At 36.0% G+C, this 26297-nt stretch overlaps 1 protein-coding gene across 1 annotated transcript in view; it reads left to right on the top strand.

The window, feature by feature from the left end:
• Positions 1-26297, top strand: part of USP25 (ubiquitin specific peptidase 25) — a 130448-nt gene that overhangs the window by 52007 nt on the left and 52144 nt on the right. Inside the window, exons 6-10 of the mRNA XM_021679295.2 lie at positions 4584-4670; positions 12797-12934; positions 14550-14626; positions 21285-21358; positions 25962-26110. Of these exons, the coding sequence (XP_021534970.2) occupies positions 4584-4670; positions 12797-12934; positions 14550-14626; positions 21285-21358; positions 25962-26110 (525 nt within the window). The remainder of the gene's footprint in view (positions 1-4583; positions 4671-12796; positions 12935-14549; positions 14627-21284; positions 21359-25961; positions 26111-26297) is intronic.

The raw sequence follows: 26297 nt of genomic DNA, 5'->3' as shown, positions 1-26297 counted from the left end.
TTAAAAACATTAATTTCCATGATTCATTGTAATGGTCACAAGTTCTACTTTGGGTAATAGCTTGTTAGGTTCTTTTAGACTGTCTACCTGGTGGTATTTTGCTGGAATCTAACCCAACCAAACCAAAACAACAACAACAAATCAACTTTTGAAGACTATATCACATAACACTAAAGCAGTGTGGGATTTTGAGGCTAAGCTCTGAGAAAACTGGATTTTTAGAATAAGCTTCATTTGTTGGGTTGATTTTTATCCTTGAGTAATTCCAGAAGTGGCTGCTGAGTGGCTGGGAAGGTAAGCAAAGTTTTGTACAGACTTGGAGTGTTAGTAAACACTTTCGTTAAATTCGAGAGGGCTAGAACCTTGGATTAATGAGAACTGAAAATAGGCCAGGCTTCATAGTTTTTGAATCCCAGTGCATCTCAGAATTGTTTGATTTAAGTTGATCTGGGATTGCAAATGGCCCAGTTTTGCTGCCTGCCAGAAAGAAATGTAAATTCTTGTAGAAGGTAATATTATCTAGAACTTAGAATTTTCTCTACTTTTCACATAAAAATAAATGTTTAGCACTCAAATCAGTCATAATCATACTAGGAAATAAGGTATATCCAAAAATTAAGATAAAATAACCAGCAGTATGAAACCTGAAAATTGGATTGTTTAGAATATCTATTAATATGACCAAGGAATTAAAAGCAAGATTGAGAATTTCAGTAGAAAAGTAAACTATTAAAAAAAAGCAAAATAGAAATTTTAGAACTGAAAAATAAAGTTAAGAAATTAATGGATGACTTTAGCAGTGTATTTGACGCAATTGAAGAGAGAATTAGTCAACTGGACAATTGGTCTGAAGAACATTTTCACACTAAAGCCATGAAATACAGATAAGAGCATATAAGAGATATTTTGGGCATGATGAATAGTTCTAACATAGTGTATTTATGGTTCCAGAGGGAGAGTAAAAAGGGAACAGGGCAAAAAAAATAATTGAAGATATGACTGAGAATATTCCAAATTTACTAAATGGGATCAAGCCACAGATTCTGGAAGCAGTAGGAATCGAGTAGCATAAATATAAAGAATACTGTGCCAAGGCACATCTTAATAAAATGGAAGAAACTATAGACAAAGAGAAAATCCTAAAAAAGTAGCGAGGTGGAAAAGATGTACAGGCATACCTTGGAGATACATGGGTTTCGTTCCATACCATCACAATAAAGTGAGTATCTTAACAAAATGAGGCAAATGAATTTTTTGGTTTCTCAGTGCATATAAGTTTATGCTATTCGGTATATAGTAGCATTATATTTAAAAAAACAATGTACATACCTTAAATAAAAAATAATTTATTGCTAAAAATGCAGTTTTCAGTGGGTCATAATCATTTTGGTGGTGGAGGGTCTTATTTCAATATTGATGGCTACCAATTGACAAGGGTGGTGGGTGCTGAAGGTTAGGGTGGCTGTGGCAATTTCTTAAGATAAGATGGCAGTGAAGTTTGCCACATCAGTTGAATCTTCCTTTCACTTGAACCCCTAGGGGCCCTTGTAGGGTTACTAATTGGCCTAATTTCAGTATTGTTGTGTCCCAAGAAATAGCGAAGCCTGAGGAGAGGGAGAGAGATAGAGGAATGGACAGTTAGTGGGGCAATCAGAACACCTACAACATTATCGATTAAGTTTGCGCATGCCCCAAAACAATTACATTAGTAATATCAAAGATCACTGATCATCGGTCACCATGACAAATAAAATAATAGTGGAAAAGTTTAAAATATTGTAAGAATTACCAAAATGTGACACAGAGACACAAATGAATAAGTGCTATTGGAAAAATGGTGCTGGTAGACGTGCTTGACATAGGGTTGCCATAAAACTTCAATTTATAGGAAACACCGTATCTGCAAGACACATTAAAGGGAAGCACAGTAAAACAAGGTATGCCTGTATCACCTCTATAAAGAAGCAGAACTAGACTGACAGCTAACTTGTCAATAGAAATTCTGTCATTAAAGTGCTAGAAAAAATAACTGGCTATCTAGAATTCTATAACCAGCAAAAATCTTACAAAAAATGAAGAAAAACAATTTTCACTCTAACAGAAGTGAAAATAATTCATCACCAGTAGGCCCACACCAGCAGAAATTCTAATTGTTCAGGAAGGTATTCAGGAAGAAGGAAAATGTTCCCCAATGGGAGCTTAGAGCAAAGAAGTGGGATTGGGATTATCCTATTTTGTGATTATTCTCTTTCCTATTTAAATTTCTCCTAAAAACAGTCCATACTTGTTCCCTTTATATCCCATTTCTTCACTACTCATTGCTTGCTGTTCTTCCTCTACCATTCTGCTGAAAAGGTGACTTCCCAATTGCCAAATCCAAAGGTTAGTTTTTTGCCCTTTATTGGATTTGGCAACATTTGAGAGTATAGATGGCCCCAAATTTATCATGGTTCAACTTAGATTTTTTGACTTACAGTGGTGCAAAAGTAATATGTATTCAGTAGAAACTTTACCTTGAATTTTGATCATTACCTGGGCTAACAATATGCGGTACAATACTCTTGTGATGCTGGCTCCTACTCAGCCACATGGTCATGAGGGTAAACAACTGATAGACTTACAACCATTTTGTACCCATACAACCATTCTGTTTTTCACTTTCAGTATAGTAGTTAATAAATTACAGGAGATATTCAATATTTTTGTTATAAAGTAGGCTTTGTATTAGATGATTTTGCCCACCTTTACGCTAATGTAAGTGTTCAGAGCACTTTTGGGCTGGGCTAGGCTAAGCTATGATGTTTGGTCGGCTAGGTGTATAAAATGCATTTTCAACTTAGTGATATTTTATTTTATTTTTTTAAGGATTTTATTTGTTTATTTGACACAGAGAGACAGCAAGAGAGGGAACACAAGCAGGGGGAGTGGGAGAGGGAGAAGCAGGCTTCCCACAGAGCAGGGAGCCCGATGCAGGGCTCCATCCCAGGACCCTGGGATCATGACCTGAGCCAAAGGCAGATGCTTAACGAACGACTGAACCACCCAGGCGCCCTCAACTTAATGGTATTTTAATCTTAGGGTGGGTTGATCTAGATGTAACACCATTGTAAATCAGGAAGATCTGAATTGCTAATCTTGTCCTTCTTGAAATTAGCCATTGATTTGTTGATGTACTTCAGAGTTTTCTGTGGTACTTTATATCTTTGTTGAGAGGCTTCATAGGTATTTTTTAAAGTTCCACAATTACTCTGATACACAGCTATGTTTGAAAGCACATGCTTCTCGAATCCTTTTTCTTTTTGATTACATATTCTTCACTTTCTATGCTATTCTTATTTTGTCAGAGACTCAATATGTTTTATTTTCTGCTGCCTGTCTCCCTTGAGGTCTGCATGTAGTGGGTGCTCCATAAATATTTATTAAATGACTGAATAAATGAACTATCTCATGTGTTCATATTTAATAAAGAAATACTTTTGGATTCCAAGATAACCAAAATATTTTCCTATAGTTTCTGTTACAGCTTTGATTTTTCCTCTTGTATTTAGGTCTTTAAACCACATCCATATCTATATATATCTATATCTGATTCTATTTCTTTATATGTAGTGGGCCAGTTTTCCCAACACCCAGCTCCTAAACAAAACCTTATTTTATCATTGATTTGTGGTGCTACCTTTATCTTCTATCATGTTGGCTCACACAGCTTTGCTAAGACCTCGAACATTATTGCCTCCTGTACAGTGATTTTCAAGGGTAATAAACTGTGACTCCCAGAAGGGAATACTTTTTATATTGTAAAGCACTTAACACATATATGTGTATGTAAAATATGTACAATGAAAACTTTGCAAACAATATTCTGTGGTGCGTTTACTATGTATGACATGTTTTAATATTTTCAGTTGTATTTTATTTCATTTTTTTTAGACAAATATTCACCATGATGATAATGTGTTACAAGCAATAGTTTAAAAAATAGTTCTAGGAAGCCTTTCCGTGGGTGGCTTTCATATGCTCTCACACTCTGTGAGAGCAGTATTATTGTATGTTGGAGTCAAATTTCTATTGTTAAAATATCTGTGTGCTTTCTAGGCTGTGTGTCTCCTTGAGCATAGAGGTAATAGGTAATTTCTTTATGGCTCTGTCACCTAGCAACTGGCCCATAAATTTATTTGTACTATATTTTGGTAGAATTGATACCTCAAGATAACTCAGTGAACATAATACATCTAAAAAGTTCTAGACTTTGCATTTGTGGACCTTTTATTTTGAGGAAACTGCTTATTAAGCACCTAAAGAAAGACGGCTTTTAATAATATGATATATAGTAGGTTTTTTGAATTGTCCACATATAATTTTCTGCTTTCCACTACAATAAATATTGTTAATGATCAAGAACAGTGTGTCAGTATATAAGAAATTTGACATTTTCTCTAGGAGAAAATAGGCCTTGTGCTAGTGGTAACAATCCTGTGTATAAGTAGTATAGTCAAAAATAAATCTCTGAGACCAGTCATATTTTTATAGTTCTGTTAATAGAATTTTCCCTTAGGTTATCTTAAATTGTTGTTCTTTTTCAGTCATTATTCAATCTTTTGGAATTTAGAAGATTAGTTCTGAATTACAAGCCTCCGTCAAATGCTCAAGATTTACCCCGAAATCAAAAGGTAAAATTATGAAAGATTTTTAAGCAGAGTGTATATATATATATATATATATATACATATATACATATATGTATATATGTATATATATATATAGGTCATCCTATTCTTTTATCTGTGCTTGGTTTTGGGGCAGTTTGTCTCATCAAATCTGGAACTGTTAAATTTGAATATCAACCCATTAATTTTGGTTACTATAGTAACTTTCTGTTCTTCATCAGTGTAATATAAATATGAATTTTTCTTCACACGTGTGTCAGTAATATGCCAATTTTTTGTGTCACTTTAGTAATTGCTTTTTCTTTTTTTTTGTACTGTCAAATTTCAGTAAACTTTATAGGTTTCAATTTATAATTCAAGGTCTTTCTTCAGTTACCTCCTGAAAAATTGTGTGGGAATAAAAATTTCTTTCAACTGTTTGTGTAGATGAGCCTTTTAAAAGATTAGTGTTGCTCTGGCTGTCTTTGCAGTGCAAATCTGTAACTTCTATTTTGTAAGTTAATACTGTTAGGCAATATAAGGTGACAGAGCACACAGATAATCAGGGCTAGATTGCTTGGGTATTCTGGCTGTGGACCTAGGGCTTGACCTGCCTGTTTTGTTTCCTTATCTGAAAGGTGTAAATAATAATAGTGATTATTTTATAGGGTTGTGAGAATTAAATGAGATAAAACATTCAAAGGGCTTAAAAGTGCCTAGTACATAGTAAGTGCCTCAGATGATGTTAGTTACTGTATTCATATTAGCTTTTCAAGGATAGGACTGATGCAGATATTTATACTTAATGGAAAAAGTTAATTATGGAGGTGATGTACGTGAATGTTTGGAGCTCTAGGGATCTTGTCATAAAGAAATTGTAGCCCTAAAGGGGACTGGTTGCACAAAGAAGTTCAAGTTTTAGGTTTCAATAAAGTGTTGAACTTTGTGTGACTTACTGTATTAATGATACATAACTAAATCATGTTTTTCTCTTAATGTGTAATTTGAAAACCACTTGTTCTGCAAACATGAAACATTTATAATGCAAGCTAGTGGGAATATAACAATTTATAGCTTGCTTTTCAGGCTATAATCTTTGAGCTATAAAGTATCAGGCTGGTAAACAAGCCATTTTCAGAAGGGAGTCCAGATCACTTGACAACCCCACAGACCTCCAGAGAAATTAAGCAAAACCCCTTCACTCATTACAGTTCTGCCGTGAAACTTTTTGGACTATTGATTCTCTTTATCGCAACTTGTTTAGTAATCACTGTTCTCTCTTCTGGTATCTCAGTTGAAGTAGATTTATAATTTACATGACATTATTTGGAAATATTGCTTCCAATTAGGTATTCATAGTATCTTGACCTTTTCTTTTTTGTTTCTGGATTTTAGTGCTTTACAGAGTTAATTTATTTTATTCTTCAAAACATTGAGTAAGACCAAGTCAGTTTTATAATCCTATTTAAAAAACAATTGTGATATCCATGCTTATGTATCAGAGCTGGTTTTAAAATTGTTCAGCTGAGTACTAGGGAAATACATAAATCCAATCTTCAGCACCTTTCTAGAGAAATTTGTTTTCTTGCAATGGAAGGGGCAGCATGTCCAGGGGTCTCTTCAGGTTAAGGAGTTAACAGGATCTCTACTTCCATTCTGAAAAGGACACTTATTTAGAAGAATTCTGTGCAATTTTATAAAAGATGGTTCCACAAATGAGGTTATTTAATCTGGCATGGGGATATCAATACATACTGTAACTTGACATTTCTGAAGCAAACATGTGTGACTTAGAGATAGTTATCAGCAAAACTGATTGGTGCTACATTCAACTGAGGTGATAAAAGACAGGTTTTTAAAAAGGTGTCAGTGTGTCTACTTATTATTTAATAGTGAATTTATATCCAACTTACGTAATGTTTACTGCAACACTGAGTTTGAAAAGTAATGTGCTAAGATACAGAATACCCTTGGGGATCACTTTGGTCAGATCACAGAGATGTCATTTGCATGCATTGCTAATCAGGATTTTTTTAGGTTATTTTTTATCAGCAGGTAAATCAGTCATAAATATTACATACATATTGAGTTAGAGAAAGAGATGTAGTTTTCGAAATCAGTTTGTATTTTAGGTAGACTTGGTTATTCTAGAAGTTGAAACTAATTTTATACATAAATACTTATTGTACTGTTCGTAATTTTAATGTCTAGGAGAATTGTGAGGTTATTAGAAATTTAAAGATGGATTCTCACTGTAAATACCTCATCCCTCCCCACTCCCACACATAGTGTCTTTTGGCTTAAATAGTCACAAACTGATAACAAAACATGTTAAATGTTGAGAAAACAAAGATGCATAAGTTCATAATAGAGCTAATCTCCATATAAATAGCTAAAACCTTATTACTCATAAGGTTATATTAATTAAAGTCTTGATTTCAGAGCAAATATTTCCAAATAAACAATATTTCCATACTTTCCACTACTCAGAGATGAGAAGCATTTGAACAGGGAAAGTGTTTAGTTAAATACCAATGAGCAAATACCTGAAGGAGTTTTGAATTTTACAAATAACAGAGGCATTCTGGAATTTCTGTCTTTAGCTATGAATAAAGTAACAAGTTTGGGTATATAAGTTTCAGTAAATCTTAAAGGATTCAAAGCATACAAAGTATGTTTTCTGACCACAGTGGAATTAGGTGGAATTTGACAACAGAAAGATAATTAGAAAATCCCCCTGATAGTAGGGAAATTAAGTAATACACCTTTAAGTAACCCAGGGGACAAAGAACAAATCAGATGGGAAATTTTAGAATATTTTAAACAATAAAAATTAAAATATGACATACCAGAATTAGAGGGATGCAGCTAAGGCAGTGGTTAGTGGAAAATACACAAACTAAAACACATTAGAAAATAGTTTCAAATTTATGACATCATTTTGCACATCAAGAAATTAGGGAAAAAAGCACATTAATATTTGAAAGTAAAGGAAAGAAAATAATAAAGAGCTAAGTCATTGAAATAGAAATGAGAAAGACGGTGGAGAAAATTAATGGAACCAAAAGCTGCTTCTAAAGATCAGTAAATTAATGAGTTTCTAGGTAGACTGAGCAAGAAAAAAGAGGGAAGAAACAAATTAGCGATATAATGAATCAGAGAGAGGGATATCACTACATATTCTCTAGACAATAAAAGAGAATAATGGAATATTATAAACACAATATCCTTACATTACATTAAAAAATGAATTTTTAGTTAAGAACCTACTCAGCAAAAAAAAAAAAAAATTCAACAGTGAAGTAGTTCACTGGTAAATTATACTAAACATTAAGGAAGAAATAATACTAATTCTTTACATGTTTTTCAAGAAAATTGAAGAAAAGATAAAACTTCCTGATTCTTTCTATGAGCCCAGCATTATTACCCTGAAACCAAAATAGAAAAAAGATGTTTCAAGAAAAGAAAACCAAAAACCAGTATTCCTCATGAATATAGAAGCAAAAAGTTGTAGCAGATTTTTGGCATATTGAATCCTGAAATATCAATGAAGGATGCTACTTCATTGCCAACTGGAAAGGTTTATTTAGAACTGCAGGATTGGTTTAGTGTTCAAAAATCAGTGTCATTCACCATGTTAACAGAGTAAAGAAGAAAAACCATATGATCATCTAAGTAGATAAAGAAGAGAATTTGAGGCGCCTGGGTGGCTCGTTAAGCATCTGCCTTCAGCTCAGGTCATGATCCCAGGGTCCTGGGATCGAGCCCCGCATCAGGCTCCCTGCTCTGCGGGAAGCCTGCTTCTCCCTCTCCGTCTGCCCCTGCTTGTGTTCCCTCTCTCGCTGTGTCTCTCTGTCAAATAAATAAATAAAATCTTTAAAAAAAAAAAATTTGACAAAAACAAGTGTATCTAAAATCTCACAAACTAGAAATTGAAAGTTTTCTGATCCTGATAAAGATTGTTTATGAAAAGCCTACAACTAGTATAACACTTAATGGTGAAAGACTGAATGCTTTGCCCCAAAGATTGGGAACAAGGAAGGATGTAATCCTTCACCACTGCTGTTAAACAGTAGCCTAGAGTTCTTAATCAGTGTTATAAAGCAAGAAAAAGAAATAAACATGAAGATTGGAAAGGGAAGAAAAAAGCTTTCTTTTTGTGTATATGACTTGATTGTCTGTGGAAAATTCTAAGTACTAAATAAATAAGTAAGTAAGTAAATAAATAAAGATAGAACCAAGAAATGATGAATTCAGCAAGGTTACATGATAGGAGGCGAACATGCAAAAATTGACTGTATTTCTAAATACAACACACAATGGGAAATCTAATTTAAAAATACTTATGTACAATAGCATAAAATGTGGACTATTAGGGGTAAAGTTCTATGGAAAATTATAAAATATTGCTGAGAGAAATTAAGGAAGTAGATATGTTCAATGATCAGAGGATTCAATATTGTTATGGTATCAGTTATCCCCAATTTAATTTATAGATTCAGTGCAATCCCAGCAGACTTTTTTCACAGGAATTGACAAATTGACATAAAATTTATGTGGAGGGGCGCCTGGGTGGCTCAGTCATTAAGCATCTGCCTTCGGCTAAGGTCATGATCCCAGGGTCCTGGGATCGAGCCCTGCATTGGGCTCCCTGCTCTGCGGGAAGCCTGCTTCTCTGTATCCCACTGCCTCTGCTTGTGTTCCCTCTCTGGCTGTCTGTCAAATAAATAAAATCTTAAAAAAGTAATAAAATTTATGTGGAAAATCAAAGAATGTAGACTAGCCATATGATTTTAAAAAGAAAGACAGTGTTAGAGGAATCAACTCTCAGGCATTCTTATTGGTGAAAAGATAGTTCTATAGATAAATGGAACAGAATAGAGTCCAGAAATAGACCTATATATATAGGGTGAGTTTAATTTTAATTAAAATTGACAAAACAATTCATAGGCAAGGGAAAATCTTTTAAACTAATGGTATCATAGAAAGATAATCCTCAACCCTTACAGAACATAGTCATTTATTTTTCAAATATATAAAAAAAATTAATAATGGATTATAGATACAAAAGAAAATGAAAATTATAAAATTTTTTTTAAAGATTTTATTTATTTATTTGAGAGAGAGAATGAGATAGAGAGAGAGAGCATGAGAGGGGGAGGGTCAGAGAGAGAAGCAGACTCCCCGCTGAGCAGGGAGCCCGATGCGGGACTCGATCCTGGGACTCCAGGATCATGACCTGAGCCGAAGGCAGTTGCTTAACCAACTGAGCCACCCAGGCGCCCCGAAAATTATAAAAATTTTTGAAGAAAAAAAATTTTAGTGTCTTGGGTTAAAAGATTTCTTAAGTGGGGCTAAACAAGGCTACAAATCATAGAAGAAAGTATTGAGTAATTGGACTTCATCAAAATTAAAAACTTGTAATCTTGGAAAAATTTATACAAAATGAAAAGTTAAGCCACAACGAGGAGAAAATATTAGCAAAATATATATCAGATAAAGGAATTGTGGCTAGAATATATAACTTGCATAACTCAATAATAAGATAACCTATTACTGTATTGGAAAAAATATTTGAACAGATACTTCACCAAAGAAAGTATGCAGACTGTAAATAACTACAGGAAAAGGTGCTGGACATTATTAGTTACAGGAATATGCAAATTAAAACTAGAGGTGCCGCATTGGACCCACTAGAAGAACTGGTTAAAAACATAATCCATATCCAAATATTGTAGAATGTGGACCTGGAACTCCCATTATGCTTTCGGTGGGAATATAAAATAGTATAACGCTTCTGTAAAAATGGTTTGGTTGTGTCTTAAAGACATCTACATAGAACCTAGGCCCTCTCCAGGTTTTGACTTAAGAGAAATGAAAACTTATGTCTACACAGAAACACTTAAAGTAATATCCACAGCATCTGGAATAGGTCACTTGGTAATAAGTGTGGGACAGCCATATAGTGGAACACCACTGAGCAGCAAAACAGAATGAATCGTCAATGCACACAATCATGTGGGTGAACGTCAAAATAATTCTTCTGTTTTAAGAAACCAGATTAAGTACATAGGGTATGGTTTGATTTATATAACTTTTATAAAGTGACCATGGTTGCTTTGGGATGATCATGGAGGAGGGGAGTAAGGGTTGAAGAAACTTGTGGGTGTGATGGATAGGTACATTATCTTGACCGTGGTGATGCTTTTACGGATGTTTACATGTCTGAAGTTCATAAAATTGTATATTTTATTACGTGCAGTAATAAATTACATCAATTACAATTTTGCCTGTTGAAATTCAAAAAGATTTTCTAGCCACGGAAATTGGCTGAGAGCAAAAGTGTTTCATTGCATTATATATATATTATTATATTACTTTTCCAATATGCTTCTCAGCAGAAATTGAGTTATTTTTCAAAAGTCATTTATTTCATCCTTGAAATGTCTCAAAAAACTGCACTGATGTAGGTGTGGTGATAAAAGAAAGAGAAATTGATTTCAGGAAATTAGGGCTATTTCTGAAAATTATTTTTTGGATTAAAATTCTTTGTGTTTACACTTTTAAAACCCAGTATTTATATAAGGCAATTGTGTTGGAGTATGAAGTACAACAGAAAAATCATAGATTAGCTTTCTTTCATTTAGAACTTTTAAACTTTATCATTGATGGTGGAATTTTTTTTAAAAAGATTTATTTATTTTAGAGAGAGAGCGAGTGCGGGGGTTGGAGGGTGTGAGGGGCAGAGGGAGAGAGGATCTTGAGCAAACTGCCCACTGAGCATGGAGCCCTTCGCAGGGCTTGATCTCAGGACCCTGAGGTCATGACTCAAGCCAAAACCAAGAGTCAGACACTTAACTGACTGAGCCACCCCGGCGCCCTGATGATGGAATTTATTATACTTACATAAAATCCATGTTTTCCATAAATTAATATTTTCATTCAGATAATGCACTTTGTGATTGCTGTAATGGTATATTGTTTTTGGATCGGTTGACAAGTATTTGGAGTCACATGTTTTATTCCTTTACACCTATTTTTTAGGACTCCTTTTTTTTTTTAATGCATTCTAGGAACAGCTATTTCTATATGGATTATATTATTCTGGACAGCAACTATACACATATACACACCCCTACAGTTTTATGATGTTGAGAAAACTAACCATATACTCAGACATTTTTTTCTAATATTTAAATATATAAGCTTCATCTGTTAAAATTGTTATTGCAAGAGCTAACTATAGTAAGAACTGCTTGTTTGATTTGTTACCATAAATATTTCACTGAGGTATGTGAATTACATTCTTTAAAAAAATTTCCTTCTTGTTTTAAAATAAATTGTTCATGATTGATAATATTGGGCTCTTGGTTTTTCTAGAGGGTTTGGTGAAATCAGATGTTCGTAAGAATTGAATGCCTGCTTTGTGTAGCAGAAAGTTGTGGAAGAAATATAGAAGTTCTTGTGTTTGAGAAGTTTACAGTCTTGTTGAGAAACAAAAGTTGAGATTTCAAAGGAGCACTAGAAGGATGATACGTTCATTTAATATTAGTATATATTCTAATTACTTATTAGACTAATACTGTCTGATAATTAGGATCATCCCATGACAGTGCCAGTTGGTGATTCATTGCTCAGTGAAAGACATTCATTTTAGTAGATGTGGAGTGTGAAGAAATGAATCATTGACTTGGAGGGGTCTGGGAAAGCTTCATGGAGGAGGAGGGATCTTTGTTTAAATGGGCTTATTGAGGAAAAGTACTTAAACAGTGCCTAGCACCAAGTTAGCACGCACTCAATGTTGGCTGTTGTTACTGCTGTCCACAGCAGCTGGGCCTTGCTGAATGGAAAGGATTATAATAAATAGACTTGAATGAGGAGAGGATGGATATTCTTGGCTGGGTAGTAACATGATTAGCTATGAAAATGTGGCATTTGTGCTGAAATTGTGAGCTAAGCCTAGGTCCTCTGCTGTTTTCGTCCTCGACTCCATTGAGTGCCTAGGTCACAACACTCTTTAATTATGATGTAGGAGTGCTGGACTCCTCCCTAATCAATATTAGTTAAGTTTTTGGTTTATTAAAATGAATATCTGTTTACCAGTAAAGATTTTGTTAATCTTCACTTAAGGGTTTTTTTTCCCCCAATAGGAGCATCGGAATTTGCCTTTTATGCGTGAGCTGCGGTATCTATTTGCACTTCTTATTGGTACTAAAAGGAAGTATGTTGATCCATCAAGAGCAGTTGAAATTCTTAAGGACGCTTTCAAATCAAATGACTCCCAGCAGGTAGCTTTTTTTACTTACTTACTTATTAATGTTTGTATTTTATTTAATCTGATCATTCCTTAAGCATTTTTTTCAGACACATGACAATTGAAGATAGTGTTATTCCTCTTTATTAAAAATAAGTTGTAGCCATTTAAAACATTGCTTATTTGGAAGATTTGCTTTTAAGTTAAGAAAAAAGTAACAGTGATCTTGGAAAGTGTTAAGATAAATGAAGCTGTAATTTATATTGTGATAGAAATTAATAAGTGAAAACAGTGGGTAAAATTAGGGATGTTCAAAAATGTTAGTTATAAATCTTCACGAATGTGTGATAAACCCAAGGCCAGTATAGTATACATGCTTTTGGTATGCCTATTTTTGTTGGCATGGTAGTTTCCTTAATTACTTAGAACTCTGAACTACATTAACTGTGTTATTGTTGCTTTTATTTTCCAATCTTTGTGTAGATCTCATGTTGAGAATCCTTACCTTAATTACATCTTCAAAGACCCATATTCTAAATAAGATTACATCCTTAGGTCCCAGGTGGACATATATTTTGGCAGGACACTATTTAACCCACTACAGTTGGTATGGATGTTTATAACTGAATTTTTGTGCTGAGTTTAGTTGTCTTTAACTATATGGCTTTGGAACAATTTCCTTAAGCTTCTTAGATCCAAGTTTCAACATTTTAAAGGTGAATGGATTGACCCAGCTGCTCTTTAGAAAACTTATAGCTAGAAAAATATATGATAGTAAATTTGTTTAATACTTGGGGCTATTTTGATAAATAAAGGCAGATTGCTTTACACTGATTGATCCGTCTTTGATAAACCCAGTCTTAGTAGGATTGGTTTATTTTTTTCTCCCTAGGTTCTGGATGAACCTATTTTCTGTGTTCCACCTCACATTATTGAAAGAATTATGGTAGCTGATGAATACACCTGTCACTGCCTATTCCTGTTTTTCCATGTTAGGGGAACTAGCGCTGAAAGAAGGGATGGCCAAGGGTGATGTAGGTGCTAGTTCTGAATGGAGAATTCGTTTGAAGGCCATGAGATGGTGGACTTGATAGTCAGGGAGTCAGTGATTGATTAGACTAAACCTGTCCAGGTTAACATATCTTAATAAAAGTGGATGTGGCTTAAAAAGTGTGTAAAAGTTGAATTCAGAAAATGAATTGCTGAAAAACATGTCTTCCTTCTAAGAAGCCAGTAACAGTCTATATAATGAAGAGCTCTTTGGTAATGTGGGTCCTTCATTTTATGAAGATTCATTAGAGAACTCTTTATTTTTAAAAATCTCATTTGTAAGTTAGAATTTATATATATGTATGTATAAATAATATTGCATATATTATATGTAACATAATAAATTTATATTTATTTTCCCATAGTGAAACCCAGTGACTGTGACTATCAATATAATGCTTATTTTTCTCAGGTACTTATTTTATTCTCTGGTTAGGTTATAAATATTTCTTGTATTTGATCTGAAACATTTCATATGATATTTTTGTGAGGAGTCAGTAATTTTATGTTTGATGTGACTATAAGTTTTATGTTGCAATATTTAGTATTTTTATTAGTAGGCTCAAATATCAACAAGACTTTTTTTTTTCTTTCCACAGCAAGATGTGAGTGAGTTTACACACAAATTATTAGATTGGTTAGAAGATGCCTTCCAAATGAAAGCTGAAGAAGAGACGTAAGTTACCATGAGATTTCGTGATGGAGTTTTAGGAGATTGATAAATAACTCATTTTTTTCTCTTTTATGTATCAGTGTCTATGGAGAAATAGAAAACTGAGAGATGTATGGGAACCCAAACGTTACCTGTATTGACAAGTTGTTTGAAATTTGTGGCCTAAATGCTGAGTAGCTTTAGATTTCTACTGTAAGATTAGAATCTTGCCAGAAAGATCTAAGAAGCAGTCCCTGAAAGGGCTAATCCCACATGCCCAGGTCTTTTCCTTGGATTCAACGGTCTCTTTTTCATGAGGAAGAATGGGTTAGTGGTGGGGCAAGATACCAGGAGTGTTACTTCTGATGAAGTCCTTTCAGATGGAATCAAAACGACAAGGATATGAAGTTCCTCAGTATTTTCTAGCTTTTTATTTTCTGTCCATCACGTTGAACCAATAAGACTTTGGTTATTTAAGAAATCTGCATACTTTCAGGATGGTTCTACTCCCATTCCCATGAGGCCACTCTCCTAATACCAACCATTGGTTCCTTTGTGTATCTTTATAAAACATTGGTGGATCATTTACCACTATAGGTTCCGATGTGATCCAACAAGATGCAGGTAGTAGACCTGCCTAGAAGGTCTTCTACCTAGAAGGCAGGTAGAAATCCAAGGCTGAAAATTCTTTCCCTTCTCTTTTTTCTTATTTTTAAATTACAGCCAGCTTTACTGTTCGGGAAACATCATTATAACAGGTCTGCAGTGAGACTAAATTAAAGTAAAAAATATTCTACTTACACAGTGTTAATAAGAGATACCTCCAAATGTTAATATAGATCTAGACTTCCTCCTTTCATTCTCCAATTCTCAGTTGAAAAGTAAGTTCATATATTCCCTTGAGGTTTTTTGTTTTGTTTTTTTTTCCTGAGAGAGAGAGTGAGAGCAGGGGGAGGGACGGAGGGAGAGAGAATCTTAAGCAGGCTCCGTGCTCAGCGTCAAGAGTCTGATGCTTTGGGGCCCCTGGGTGGCTCAGTCGGTTAAGTGTCCGACTCTGGATTTCAGCTCAGGTCATGATCTCAGGATCGTGAGATCCAGCTTCTTGTCGGTCTCTGCAGTCAGTGGGAAGGCTGCTTGAGTTCTTACGCTCTGCCCCTCCCCTTGCTCTGTGCTCATGAGTGCTCTCTCTCTCTCTAAAATAAATAAAATCTTTAAAAAAAAAAAAAGAGTCAGATGCTTAACCAGTTGAGCTTCCCAGGTGCCCCTTCCCTTAATCTTTAAGGTAAGTCCAAAGAAATTTTATATTTGAAAATCAGATTTTTTTTTTTGCCTTTATGGTTGCAGTCTAACAAAAAATAAAAGTCACTTCTGAGTTTCTGAGTTTGTTCAGTCTCAGCTATAGGCATGTTATTTCTGTGTCTGCATAGAACCTGCAGCCGGTTCCCTCACTTGGGTGTGTATAGTTCCTTCAGTCCTTCAGATGGTCAGTTTCATGCACTTGAATTCTAGATTTCAGAGGGTTATTAGGACACACATGATTAACACTGAATGGTCTCTTACCTTGGAAATTGTAGAACTAAAGCAAAACTTCAGCCCTTTAGCTCTCAGTCCAACTATATAATATTCCCGGAACTTTGTGCGGTCCAGACTCAAGTTGTTGCCAAAGTCTGTAGCAGAAATTTTAGGATATGCTGTAAACAGCAAATCATTGGTTTTAATTCTGCCTGGATGCCTGTCATTGAGGGCTAATTGCTTGCTGACAATTATATGTGAACTTAAACTAAGTTGGGGGAAATCTCTGAAATTAATTATGATGCTATGTTTACAGTGTTTGAGGAAAAAAAATTCTATTTTTGCTAAATTTTGTCTTGGAATGGGGCATTTGAAAGCTGCTTCCTTTTTGGCATGTTTAGAAGTTGATGATGCTGACATCTCTGGTCCTCATCTTCTTTCTTGTCCACCAAAAATTTTAGTTGCATTTTCCTTATGAGCTTCTTCAGTTTGTGGCTCTGAGTGACTTATTTTTGTGCCACAGTGGTTGTGCTCATTGCCTTTTGCTGTGGAATTGCTTAGGCCTGGGAAACTCTCCTCTTAGGTTAGTTTCTTTCTTTTCTTCAGATTAGCTTCTCTCTTCGTGTTACTTTCATCTGGAAAATCTCCACATCAGATTCCTGGCATGAATCTGCTGTTGCTGCATATGAAAGCTGAGTCCCAACATCCAGTGAAGAGACACTCTTTCCTCAGCTTTTGCACGTCTGGGCCTAGAGTATATTTCTTTCTGCTGCATTTCTTTCTGGGTGGCATATGCCAATAAAGTTCACATGCATATATATTTTTTATTCCTTTAGGAAGGTTTGGCTGAATTTTTAAGTTTAACCTGCTTCTTAGCCTCTATCTCATGCAGAGCCAGCCCTGTTTGATGGATGCCTGTCTTTTCTTCCTGTTCTTTTGGTTTGTTTTCTGGCCTTTACATTTGTTTTTCTCTAACTTGCTCCTCTGATATTGTCTTGATAGGCTCCTCATAGTGAGAGTTAGTGATTCACTAATGAGAGTTGTCCACCCTGGTCCCTCTCTAGTACAGCTCATGTCCCTTGTATTTTTCCTTAGAGTTCTCATACCAAAAATTCATTGCATGTGTTTCCTCAGAGTGTGGACAGTATCTGTATCTTCATCTGTGATAACGGAGTCTTTGAGGTTTTTTCAGTAATTCTTTGAGTGTTTTACCCTGAAATCCCTAGTTCCTCCTCTCAAATCTATCCAGATTTTCTATAAGCACTTCATTTAGTGTATCCTGTCTTCAATACATGACCCCCAATTGATTTTTATTTGTAGCCTCAGAAGAGTGCCTAAATCCATGTTCCTTCTGAGGGGATCATTTTATGCTGATTTTGGAGATACTGCTTATTATTTATTTACTTGTTAATTTTCTTTGGGTTCTAGTCACCTCTTCTGATCTAGTAACTAACAAATTATCTCCCTTTTTTTTCTAAAACTTTTAAAAGAAGCTAGAACTTTTCCATTCCAGTTCATATGAAATCTTAAGTTTATTTGAAATATGTTCTCCTTGTTCATTTCCCCATCGTTTTCTGTTGTTTACTGTTTGTGGAGCTAAAACTGTTTTGTTGTTGTTGTTGTTTTTAAAGATTTTGTCAGAGAGTAAGCGAGCACAAGGCGGGGAGCAGCAGGCAGAGGGAGAAGCAGGCTCCCCGCTGAGCAAGGAGCCCGATGTGGGACTCAGTCCCGGGACCCTGGGATCATGACCTGAGCCGAAGGCAGATGCTTAACCCACTGAACCACCCAGGCATCCCACTAAAACTGTTTTTGAATCTCTGTGCTCCCCCTGTATAGAACAGAGCTTTCCAGTTGGTGTACCATGGCTAGCCAGATTATGGATTGTGGAGATATTGATCCTGTTTCTGTGATCATGAGAAAATATATTTTTTTACCTTAAAGTTCTCTGCATATGATATACCAATGGTATTAAAAAGATTGGGAAGCTCTGACCCAAAGCATTCTAGTTTGCTCTATCAGCTACCCTAGACCTTTGAACTTCCTTGCCAATGTAATTCCCAAGGGTAAGATGTCCCTGATACAAGTTTTCTGTAGTGATTTCTTTTGGCCTTTGATATTTGTGTCAGTCTGTCTTTACTACTGCTTTCATGTAAATGGTGGGTCTCTCTCTTTTTTTTTTTAAGGTTTATTTATTTTAGAGAGAGAGCGGGTGCATGTGCAAGTGAGGAGAGGACCAGAGGGAGAGGGAGAGAATCTCAAGCAGACTCCCCGCTGAGCATGGAGCCCAACTCAGGGCTCGATCTCAGGACCCTGAGATCATGACCTGAGCCAAACCAAGAGTGGATGCTCAACTGACTGAGCCATCCAGGCACCCCTGTAGATCATTTCTATTATAGGAGTCTCGTATCTTTTTAATTGTTCTTCACTTTTAGTCCTTATATTTCTGTTGGCATAACCAGTCTGGGCCCCTGAGATTCACAGTTTAAATGCCAGATGAAGAATAGGACCTCTTAGAGATTGGAAAGAAGGACAAGGTAAACAATTTCTGGAAGATTCCTACCTGACTCTTTAGGGAATGTCTGTTTACCACAGACCAGTGGAGAGGAAGCTAAAATTCAGGCAGGAAGATTTGAGAAGAGATTTGGAAAGAAAGTTCAGAATTTGTAGAGCCACTCAACATCCAGTTCCTTCTGGCAAAGTCACCAACCTGTTAAGTCATTGCTCTTTACATGTGTGTGGCAGTAAGGGATGTTGATTTTCTACATTAAAATAAGAGGCCATGGAAAGGAGATTTCCACTAATACTTACATTTAAAGATTCATAGATTTTTACATCAAGAGAGACAATCTTTGGCTCGTTCCTCTCACCCATGTCAGTCTCAAGTCCTTTTTATTCGCACAGTATAAGATATATAAGGTATGAAATAAATTTTTCCCATAGAGTTAAAATGCCCAAAGAATAAGTATATGTAGTCGGAGAGGATACATTGATTTTGGAGTCCGATTTGTGTTCACTTTGTAGCTTGATTTCTTAACCAATGGTGTGAATTTGGGCAAGTGACTTAACCTGCCCTACACCTTTATTATCAGTAAAACAGAAGTAATTGTACTACCTGTTATCAGTCAGAATAGGCTAGATAGTCCAGTGGCAACAACCCCCAAACCCTGCAGGCATATATCATATTGTTAGATGATGTGTCCTGTGCGTGTGAGCAAGGGGCTCTGCGCGTTCTTTCATTCAGGGCCCTCCGTGACAGACGCTTCCCCTCATCACCCTTTCTGGGGTTACCATGCCAACGAAAGTACACCGGCTCTCAGAGTTTGTACCACACATCACTTGTGCTCACATGTTGTTGGGCAAAGCAAGTCATGTGGTCTGCCTAACTTGAAAGTGAGTGGAAACACCTTATACCCATTAGGATGGCTACTATCAAAAAACCCCAGAAAATTGCAGGTGTTGGCAAGGATGTGAAGAAATTGGAACCCTTGTGCACTATTGATGGGAATGTGAAACATCACAGTGGCTTTTCAAAAGATTAAAAATAGAATTGCTATTTGAGGGAGGGAGTCCTTTCACAATGTATATGTATATCAGATCATCACATTGTATGCTTTAGACTTTGTCACTTACGCCTCATAAAGCTGAGAAAAAGATTAACCATATGATCCAACAAATCCACTGCTGGGGGATATACTAAGAATTGATAGCAGGGTCTTGAGGAGATGTTTGTACACCCATGTTCATAGCAGCATTAGTCACAATAGCCAAAGGGTGGAAAGCACCCACTGTCCATGGATGATTAGATAAACAAAATGGGGCATACATACAGTGCAACATCCTTAAAAAAGAAGGAAATTCTGACACATGCTACAACATGGATGCTAAGTGAAATAAGCCAGTCACAAAAAGACAAACACTGGATGCCACTTACATGATGTGTCAGGAGTTGTAAAACTCAAACAGTGAGTAAGAACACTGGTTGCCAGGGAGGGAGAAATGTGGAGTTGTTCAGTGAGTGTAGAGTTTCAGTTTTACAAGATGAGAAGACTCCTGGAGATGGGTTGCACAACAATATGAATATACTTAACACTACCGACCAAACACTTAAAAATGGGTGGATGTAAATTTTGTGTTATGTGTATCTTACCACAATTCACATTTTTAAAATTTAAATAAAATGTGAGTGGGAAAGTACATCTTAACCACATATCTGGAAGTAGAGGGCCAGAAATCTTTTTGAGTATCTCGAACAACTACCATCCTACCTCAGAGCATTGTTGTGAGGAGTAAGTGAAGTGCTTCCCACCAGTTGTTTAAAGGAGTAAATGATGATGCAATGCACTACATTTATAAAAAGACCATGTCCTTCCCCCCCCTGTTTTTAGCAAATCGGTTTGACTGGTTTAAACACAAAATTCATGAAGATAAATTCTGTACACAGTTGTGGATACCACACACTTTATGTAGTAATGCCAAGATAAACGGTTTTCAGACCACAGAGAACAAAACATAAAAAGAAAAGGTTAAAAAATTGTTAACTTCTGTTTACTTCAAGCGAAAAAAGAAAAAAGAAACAATGTGTATGTTAAAGAATTTGGAAAATTCACAAATGCCTACTCGTGCCTGTAGCATGAAAAAAGGAGTAGCTCCTGAGCTGCTGTGGGTCAGAGCTAGTGTTGTGCTCCTTCACTGGTGATAGCTGCTCTTTTTGAGTGGTGTGCACTCTTTTATTTAAATGTGGGAAATGACATGTTAAAGTTTTATAGAAAAGTACTCCAAGAGGGGCTTTTCTTTCTTCCCAGCAAGTCCAAATAAGCATGTATTGTACAGACTAAAAGTGTGAGATTGAAATGCACAATGGTAATAGAAAGATCAGGCGCTCCATGAACACAGACTGTGTCAGGTCCTCTTGTAATGTCGTCCCAGGCAGCAACTCATTTTAACCCTTACAACAGCCGTTTGAGTTCAGTCACTATTATTAGCCTCAGTTGACAGGTGAAAAAATGGAAGAATAAATTTAAGTGCCTTGTCCAAGGTAATGTCAAGAGCGCTGAATTAGTGACAACAGCCTAAATGTTACCATCTTGGCATGTATTATTGTTCTTTGAATGTTTTATTACTTACAGGTCCAAAAATTATAACCACATTTGTATTTTTGACCGTGCTTTAGGGATGAAGAGAAGCCAAAGAACCCCATGGTAGAGTTGTTCTATGGAAGATTCCTTGCTGTGGGAGTACTTGAAGGTACGGTGACACATGTTTACTCTTTATGACATTTGAAGAGATACTAGCTTTTGTCTTGATAGTGACTCCTAGCTTGTTGAATGGTTTTTAATTTTAATTTGATTTACTCTGTCTAGTAGTTCCTGTTGCACTGCTACTACTAATCATTTATAAGAAAACATTGACTTGAGTGAATGAAAAAGAAGGTACAGGGTGTATTATCACCCTGTAATTGATAGTTATCCTGCTGTCCTTTCGCTGAGAAAACTTCTGTGATTTTGTGAATTGTTGGGGTACAGGGAATTAAGGGGGCAGTTGATTTTGAAAATAATATTGGAGTTGAATACTGGTTTTGGTAGGATGGTTACTGTTTTTGAGGGTTTCAACTCTATGAATGTTGAAAGCTGCATTTAATAATTTAGCAATTTAGTATAGTTAAGGTATTACATTTCTCAGGTGATTTTAAAATTCTTTAGGCTCTAGTTTTCAAGAAAGAATCATACTCTTATCTTTTGAAAAATCATTTAAGAGTGATACTACTCCCATCTACCCTAAATGCCTATTACTTAAAATCTGGGTCTGACCAGATTTTTTTTCCTAATAAAGGGAAGGGAACTGACTCATTAAATGTACTTCAAATAATAATAATTACTAAATCCCAAAGAATGAACTTTTGAAAAAATTTGAAATATTTGAAAAACTTTCCAAATCTTCCGAATGGCCCAGTCCATCAACTTTTGGAAAGTTAGCTCAGATCACCTGAAGTATAAAATTTGGAAAATTGGTTTTCCTTCAGTATCTTAAGTAATGGATTCTTATGAAGTTTTGTTTGAATATAATTTTATAGTTTGGGATTCAGAAAAAGGCAGATAATAACTCAGGATTTAGTCAGGCATTTAAAATGTTACACTGAAGTGTCTGTACTTTTTTTTTTTTTGCCTCAAATGCTAAATATTCTTTACATAAATAGTGGAATATTTACATAGGACATTACTTCCCAATTTGGGATGTCCATACTGTCTATACTGATTTTTACTTGAAGTAGAACAATGTATTTGAAACAATAGAGTAGCTCTAATCAGGTGATGACTGTGCACTATTTATATCCTTTCTGCTTGTGTTACCTTGATTCTTAAAAGTGATTTATTGAAATAATTTGTCAATCAGTGTTGAAGTCCTTGTACTGGATATAAGTTGTTTCAAACTATCGTGAGACATAGATGTGGTTTTATTTATTTATTTATTTTTTTATAACTTTTTTTTCATTCTTTTTTTAAAAATTTTATTATGTTATGTTAATCACCATACTTTACATCATTAGTTTTTGATGTAGTGTTCCATGAGTCATTGTTTACGTATAACATCCAGTGCTCCATTCAGTACGTGCCCTCTTTAATACCCATCACCAGGCTAACCCATCCCCCCGCCCCCCAGAACCCTCAGTTTGTTTCTCAGTCCATAGTCTCTCATGGTTCGTCTCCCCCTCTGATTTCCCCCCCTTCATTTTTCCCTTCCTGCTATCTTCTTTTTTTTTTAACATATAATATATTATTTGTTTCAGAGGTACAGGTCTGTGATTCAACAGTCTTACACAATTCACAGCACTCACCATAGCACATACCCTCCCCAGTGTCTATCACCCAGCCACCCCATCCCTCCCATCCCCGCCACTCCAGAACCCTCAGTTTGTTTCCTGAAATTAAGAATTCCTCATATCAGTGAGATCATATGATACATGTCTTTCTCTGATTGACTTATTTCGCTCAGCATGATACCCTCCAGCTCCGTCCACATCATTGCAAATGGCAAGATTTCATTCCTTTTGATGGCTGCATAATATTCCAATGTGGTTTTAATACATTTCCAGGTGAACTATGTATTTGCTTCAGTAAAAATAATTTGCTTTCAAGCTCTTTCTTAATCACTTTTACATATGTCTTCCTAATGCTTTCTTTTAGACCAGCAACTCTCAATTGGAGGTACTTTTTGTTTGTTTACTAAAGTGCTCTCATTGCAAAAGTTCCTCAACTTTTCCAGAATATCTGGTCCATTGACCCCTTCATTTTGTTCCTCTTGGCCCTTTTCTTTTTTCTTCCTTCTTTGCCCATTATGATCATTCTTATAAACATCTAACACTCCCCTTCCCCCCATTCCCTCTGTGGCTATTCTCTGACCGTCACTGAGCTATTCATCTCCTCTCTGTGTGCACTGAGTACCTGACTATTACTGGGGAAGAATCACTCAAATGGGCTAACTAAATGGATCATGGATTTGTAGTAGATAACTAAGCTTCACTGGACCGAATCCTGTAACACTACTGGCAGTCATACTTGTTTTGTTAAATCACTGTCTTCTATCCCATTTTCTGCAATAATGATTTTTATCTTTTCTACTTCTAATCTAACTTTTCTGGCTCTTCATTCTCTGAGAAAGACCTTCCCACAGATTTTATGGATTTGCCATGAAGCTATTGAAATCTAGCTGTAGGTCCTGTCTAAGGTCCTGAATCTAATTTTGTGTTTGTAATTTTGTTGTATCATAGTACTTAAACACAACTTTCTCAAATACGTGAGCTTCAGGCTCCACAACCTCCGTCCATTCCTACCTCTACCACATTCTTTTTATTTGTCCCTCCAGATAATAAAGAATTATTCAGTCTTCTATCAGAAGGCTGTTGTTTATATGTGCTCAGAATCTCATCCTTGCATGCTTTCAATCAGACCTGACTCTCTCCATTATCTTGCTTTTTTCTTGTATCTTCAGCTTCGCCCTCTACTGTTTTCCTCAACAGTATTTAGACATGGTTTGGTAATTCACATCTTAAACAAAAAAGAACTCCTTCCCCATAGTCTTTTTCAGTTAATCTTATTCAGTTAAGCCCCTTTCAAGAGAGGAGTTTGTTTTTACCTGCTAAATCCCCATTATTCAACCCATCCCGCTATTGCTTCTGGCCCCAGACCCCTTGTAAAAGGGATCTTTCTAAGGTTATCAATTTCCAGCATGTATTCAAGGCTGCCAGATCCCACTCAGTTCTCATAGTGAACTCTTAACTATTCATGCTATTTACTCTCTCTTCCTTTTCCTCTTTCCTATATTCTGTCCTTAAAAAACTTCCCTGGCTTCTGTGGCACCATATTCTCTTGTTTTTTTTTCCTGCTTCTGTGGGTACTTAAAGCCTCTTCTTTTACCTAAGGGTAGGAGATCCTTGGGCCTCAGCTCACACCGCCCTGCCTTTTCCTGTCTGCCAGTTCCCTTGGCAGTCTCATTCACTCCCTTGATTAACTGCTGTCAGTAGCCAGCGATTCTCTCAGTTACAGCTTCAGACCAGAAGATTAATTTTAGTTACAGACTCATATCCAACTCTCTTCTCAACTTGAAATCCCATGGGCCATTCTAAAACAACGATTGCCACTACTACGTTAAAACAAGTGGAAAAAAAATTCTCCGCTCGCTCTTTAGTGGAGAGCCTTTCAAGTCAGTTGTTTATGATGGAAATCGAATATCATTCTTGATACCTTCCTTACTCTTCTGCCCCCCGTCTTGCCAGTGAGCCAGCCACCAGTCAATCATATTTACTCCTTCCTGAATATGTGTATAAATGTCTGTAATTTCATCTGCTTTTGTACACTTTTACTATTAACACCGTATTCCACATTGCCTTTATTTCTGGATGGATTCTATAATAGTCTCCTATCACCCACTTAACACAGAAGCCATAAGGATGTTTCATCAGAGACATGAATCTGATCCCTTTATTCCCAGGTTTAACTATTCACAGTGACTTCCTGTTAATCAGAATATACTGAGAAAAATAATTCTTAACAAGGGCTTATAAGACTTTTTGTAGATTTTGACCCCCTACCTAATTCTTTATTGTCATCTTCCCATTGCTCCCCTAAGTTACAATGTCCTCCCCTTAATTCTTCAAGCAGGCCATGTTCTTTGCATCCTTAAAGCCTCTGTGTGTATTATTCCTTGGCCAAGAATTCTCTACAGCACCCTCACGGTCTGGCCTGGATAACTCCTACTCAGCATTCAGGTCTCAGTGTAAATGTCATTTTGCTGTGGAAGTCTTCCCTGCTCTACCCTCCAGCCCTAAAGACTAGGTTAGCTCTCCTTTTTATACCCTCTCACAGCACTGTCTCACCACACATTTTATAACACAAGGATAGATAATTTTTTGTTCATAATTATGTGTACAGTTAATGTACATATAATGTAATGCCTTTCTTCCAAAAGAGGCTAAGAGTTTCCTCAGCTCAGAGACCATATGTATCTCTTTTGTTCACTGTTATACATATTCTCAGTGTTTAGCATAGTATCTTGTCCTTAGGTATTTTTTGAAAGAATATATGTACACACACACACACACACATACACACACATACACACACATACACACACATACGTGTGATCACTTACATACATAAGGTGTGTAATTGATATCTATGGCTGGATGTGAATGTGCATATATGCATGTATAAACCAACAAGGAAATGACAGTGACTACCCTGTGGAACATAGAGTGATGGTTTTCAGGTTCAGGAGGTAATTCATATACACATTTACTTTTAGTGGCTAAAAGGCCATATTGAGTAACAGTTAACTTTCCCTTCTCCTATAGGTAAAAAATTTGAAAATACTGAAATGTTTGGTCAGTACCCGCTTCAGGTCAATGGATTCAAAGATCTACATGAGTGCCTAGAAGCTGCTATGATTGAAGGAGAAATTGAGTCCTTACATTCAGAGAATTCAGGAAAATCGGGCCAAGAGGTGAGTTTAGCATCTTCATTATTCCTCTCTCCCTAGGTCTTTCTTAACAGTGCGGTAAAGCACAATCTAGGGCCCTAATTATATAGCTGCCTAATAACTGAGAGAATACTCAGATTACGTGTTTGGATTTAATTATGGTAGTTTAGACATTTGGGAACCTGGCACAAACATGTCTGTAATCTATGTT

Source organism: Neomonachus schauinslandi, chromosome 1 (assembly GCF_002201575.2).
Source record: "Neomonachus schauinslandi chromosome 1, ASM220157v2, whole genome shotgun sequence".
Classification (NCBI taxonomy): Eukaryota; Metazoa; Chordata; class Mammalia; order Carnivora; family Phocidae; genus Neomonachus; species Neomonachus schauinslandi.
This window is presented reverse-complemented; position numbering and strand designations above follow the sequence as displayed.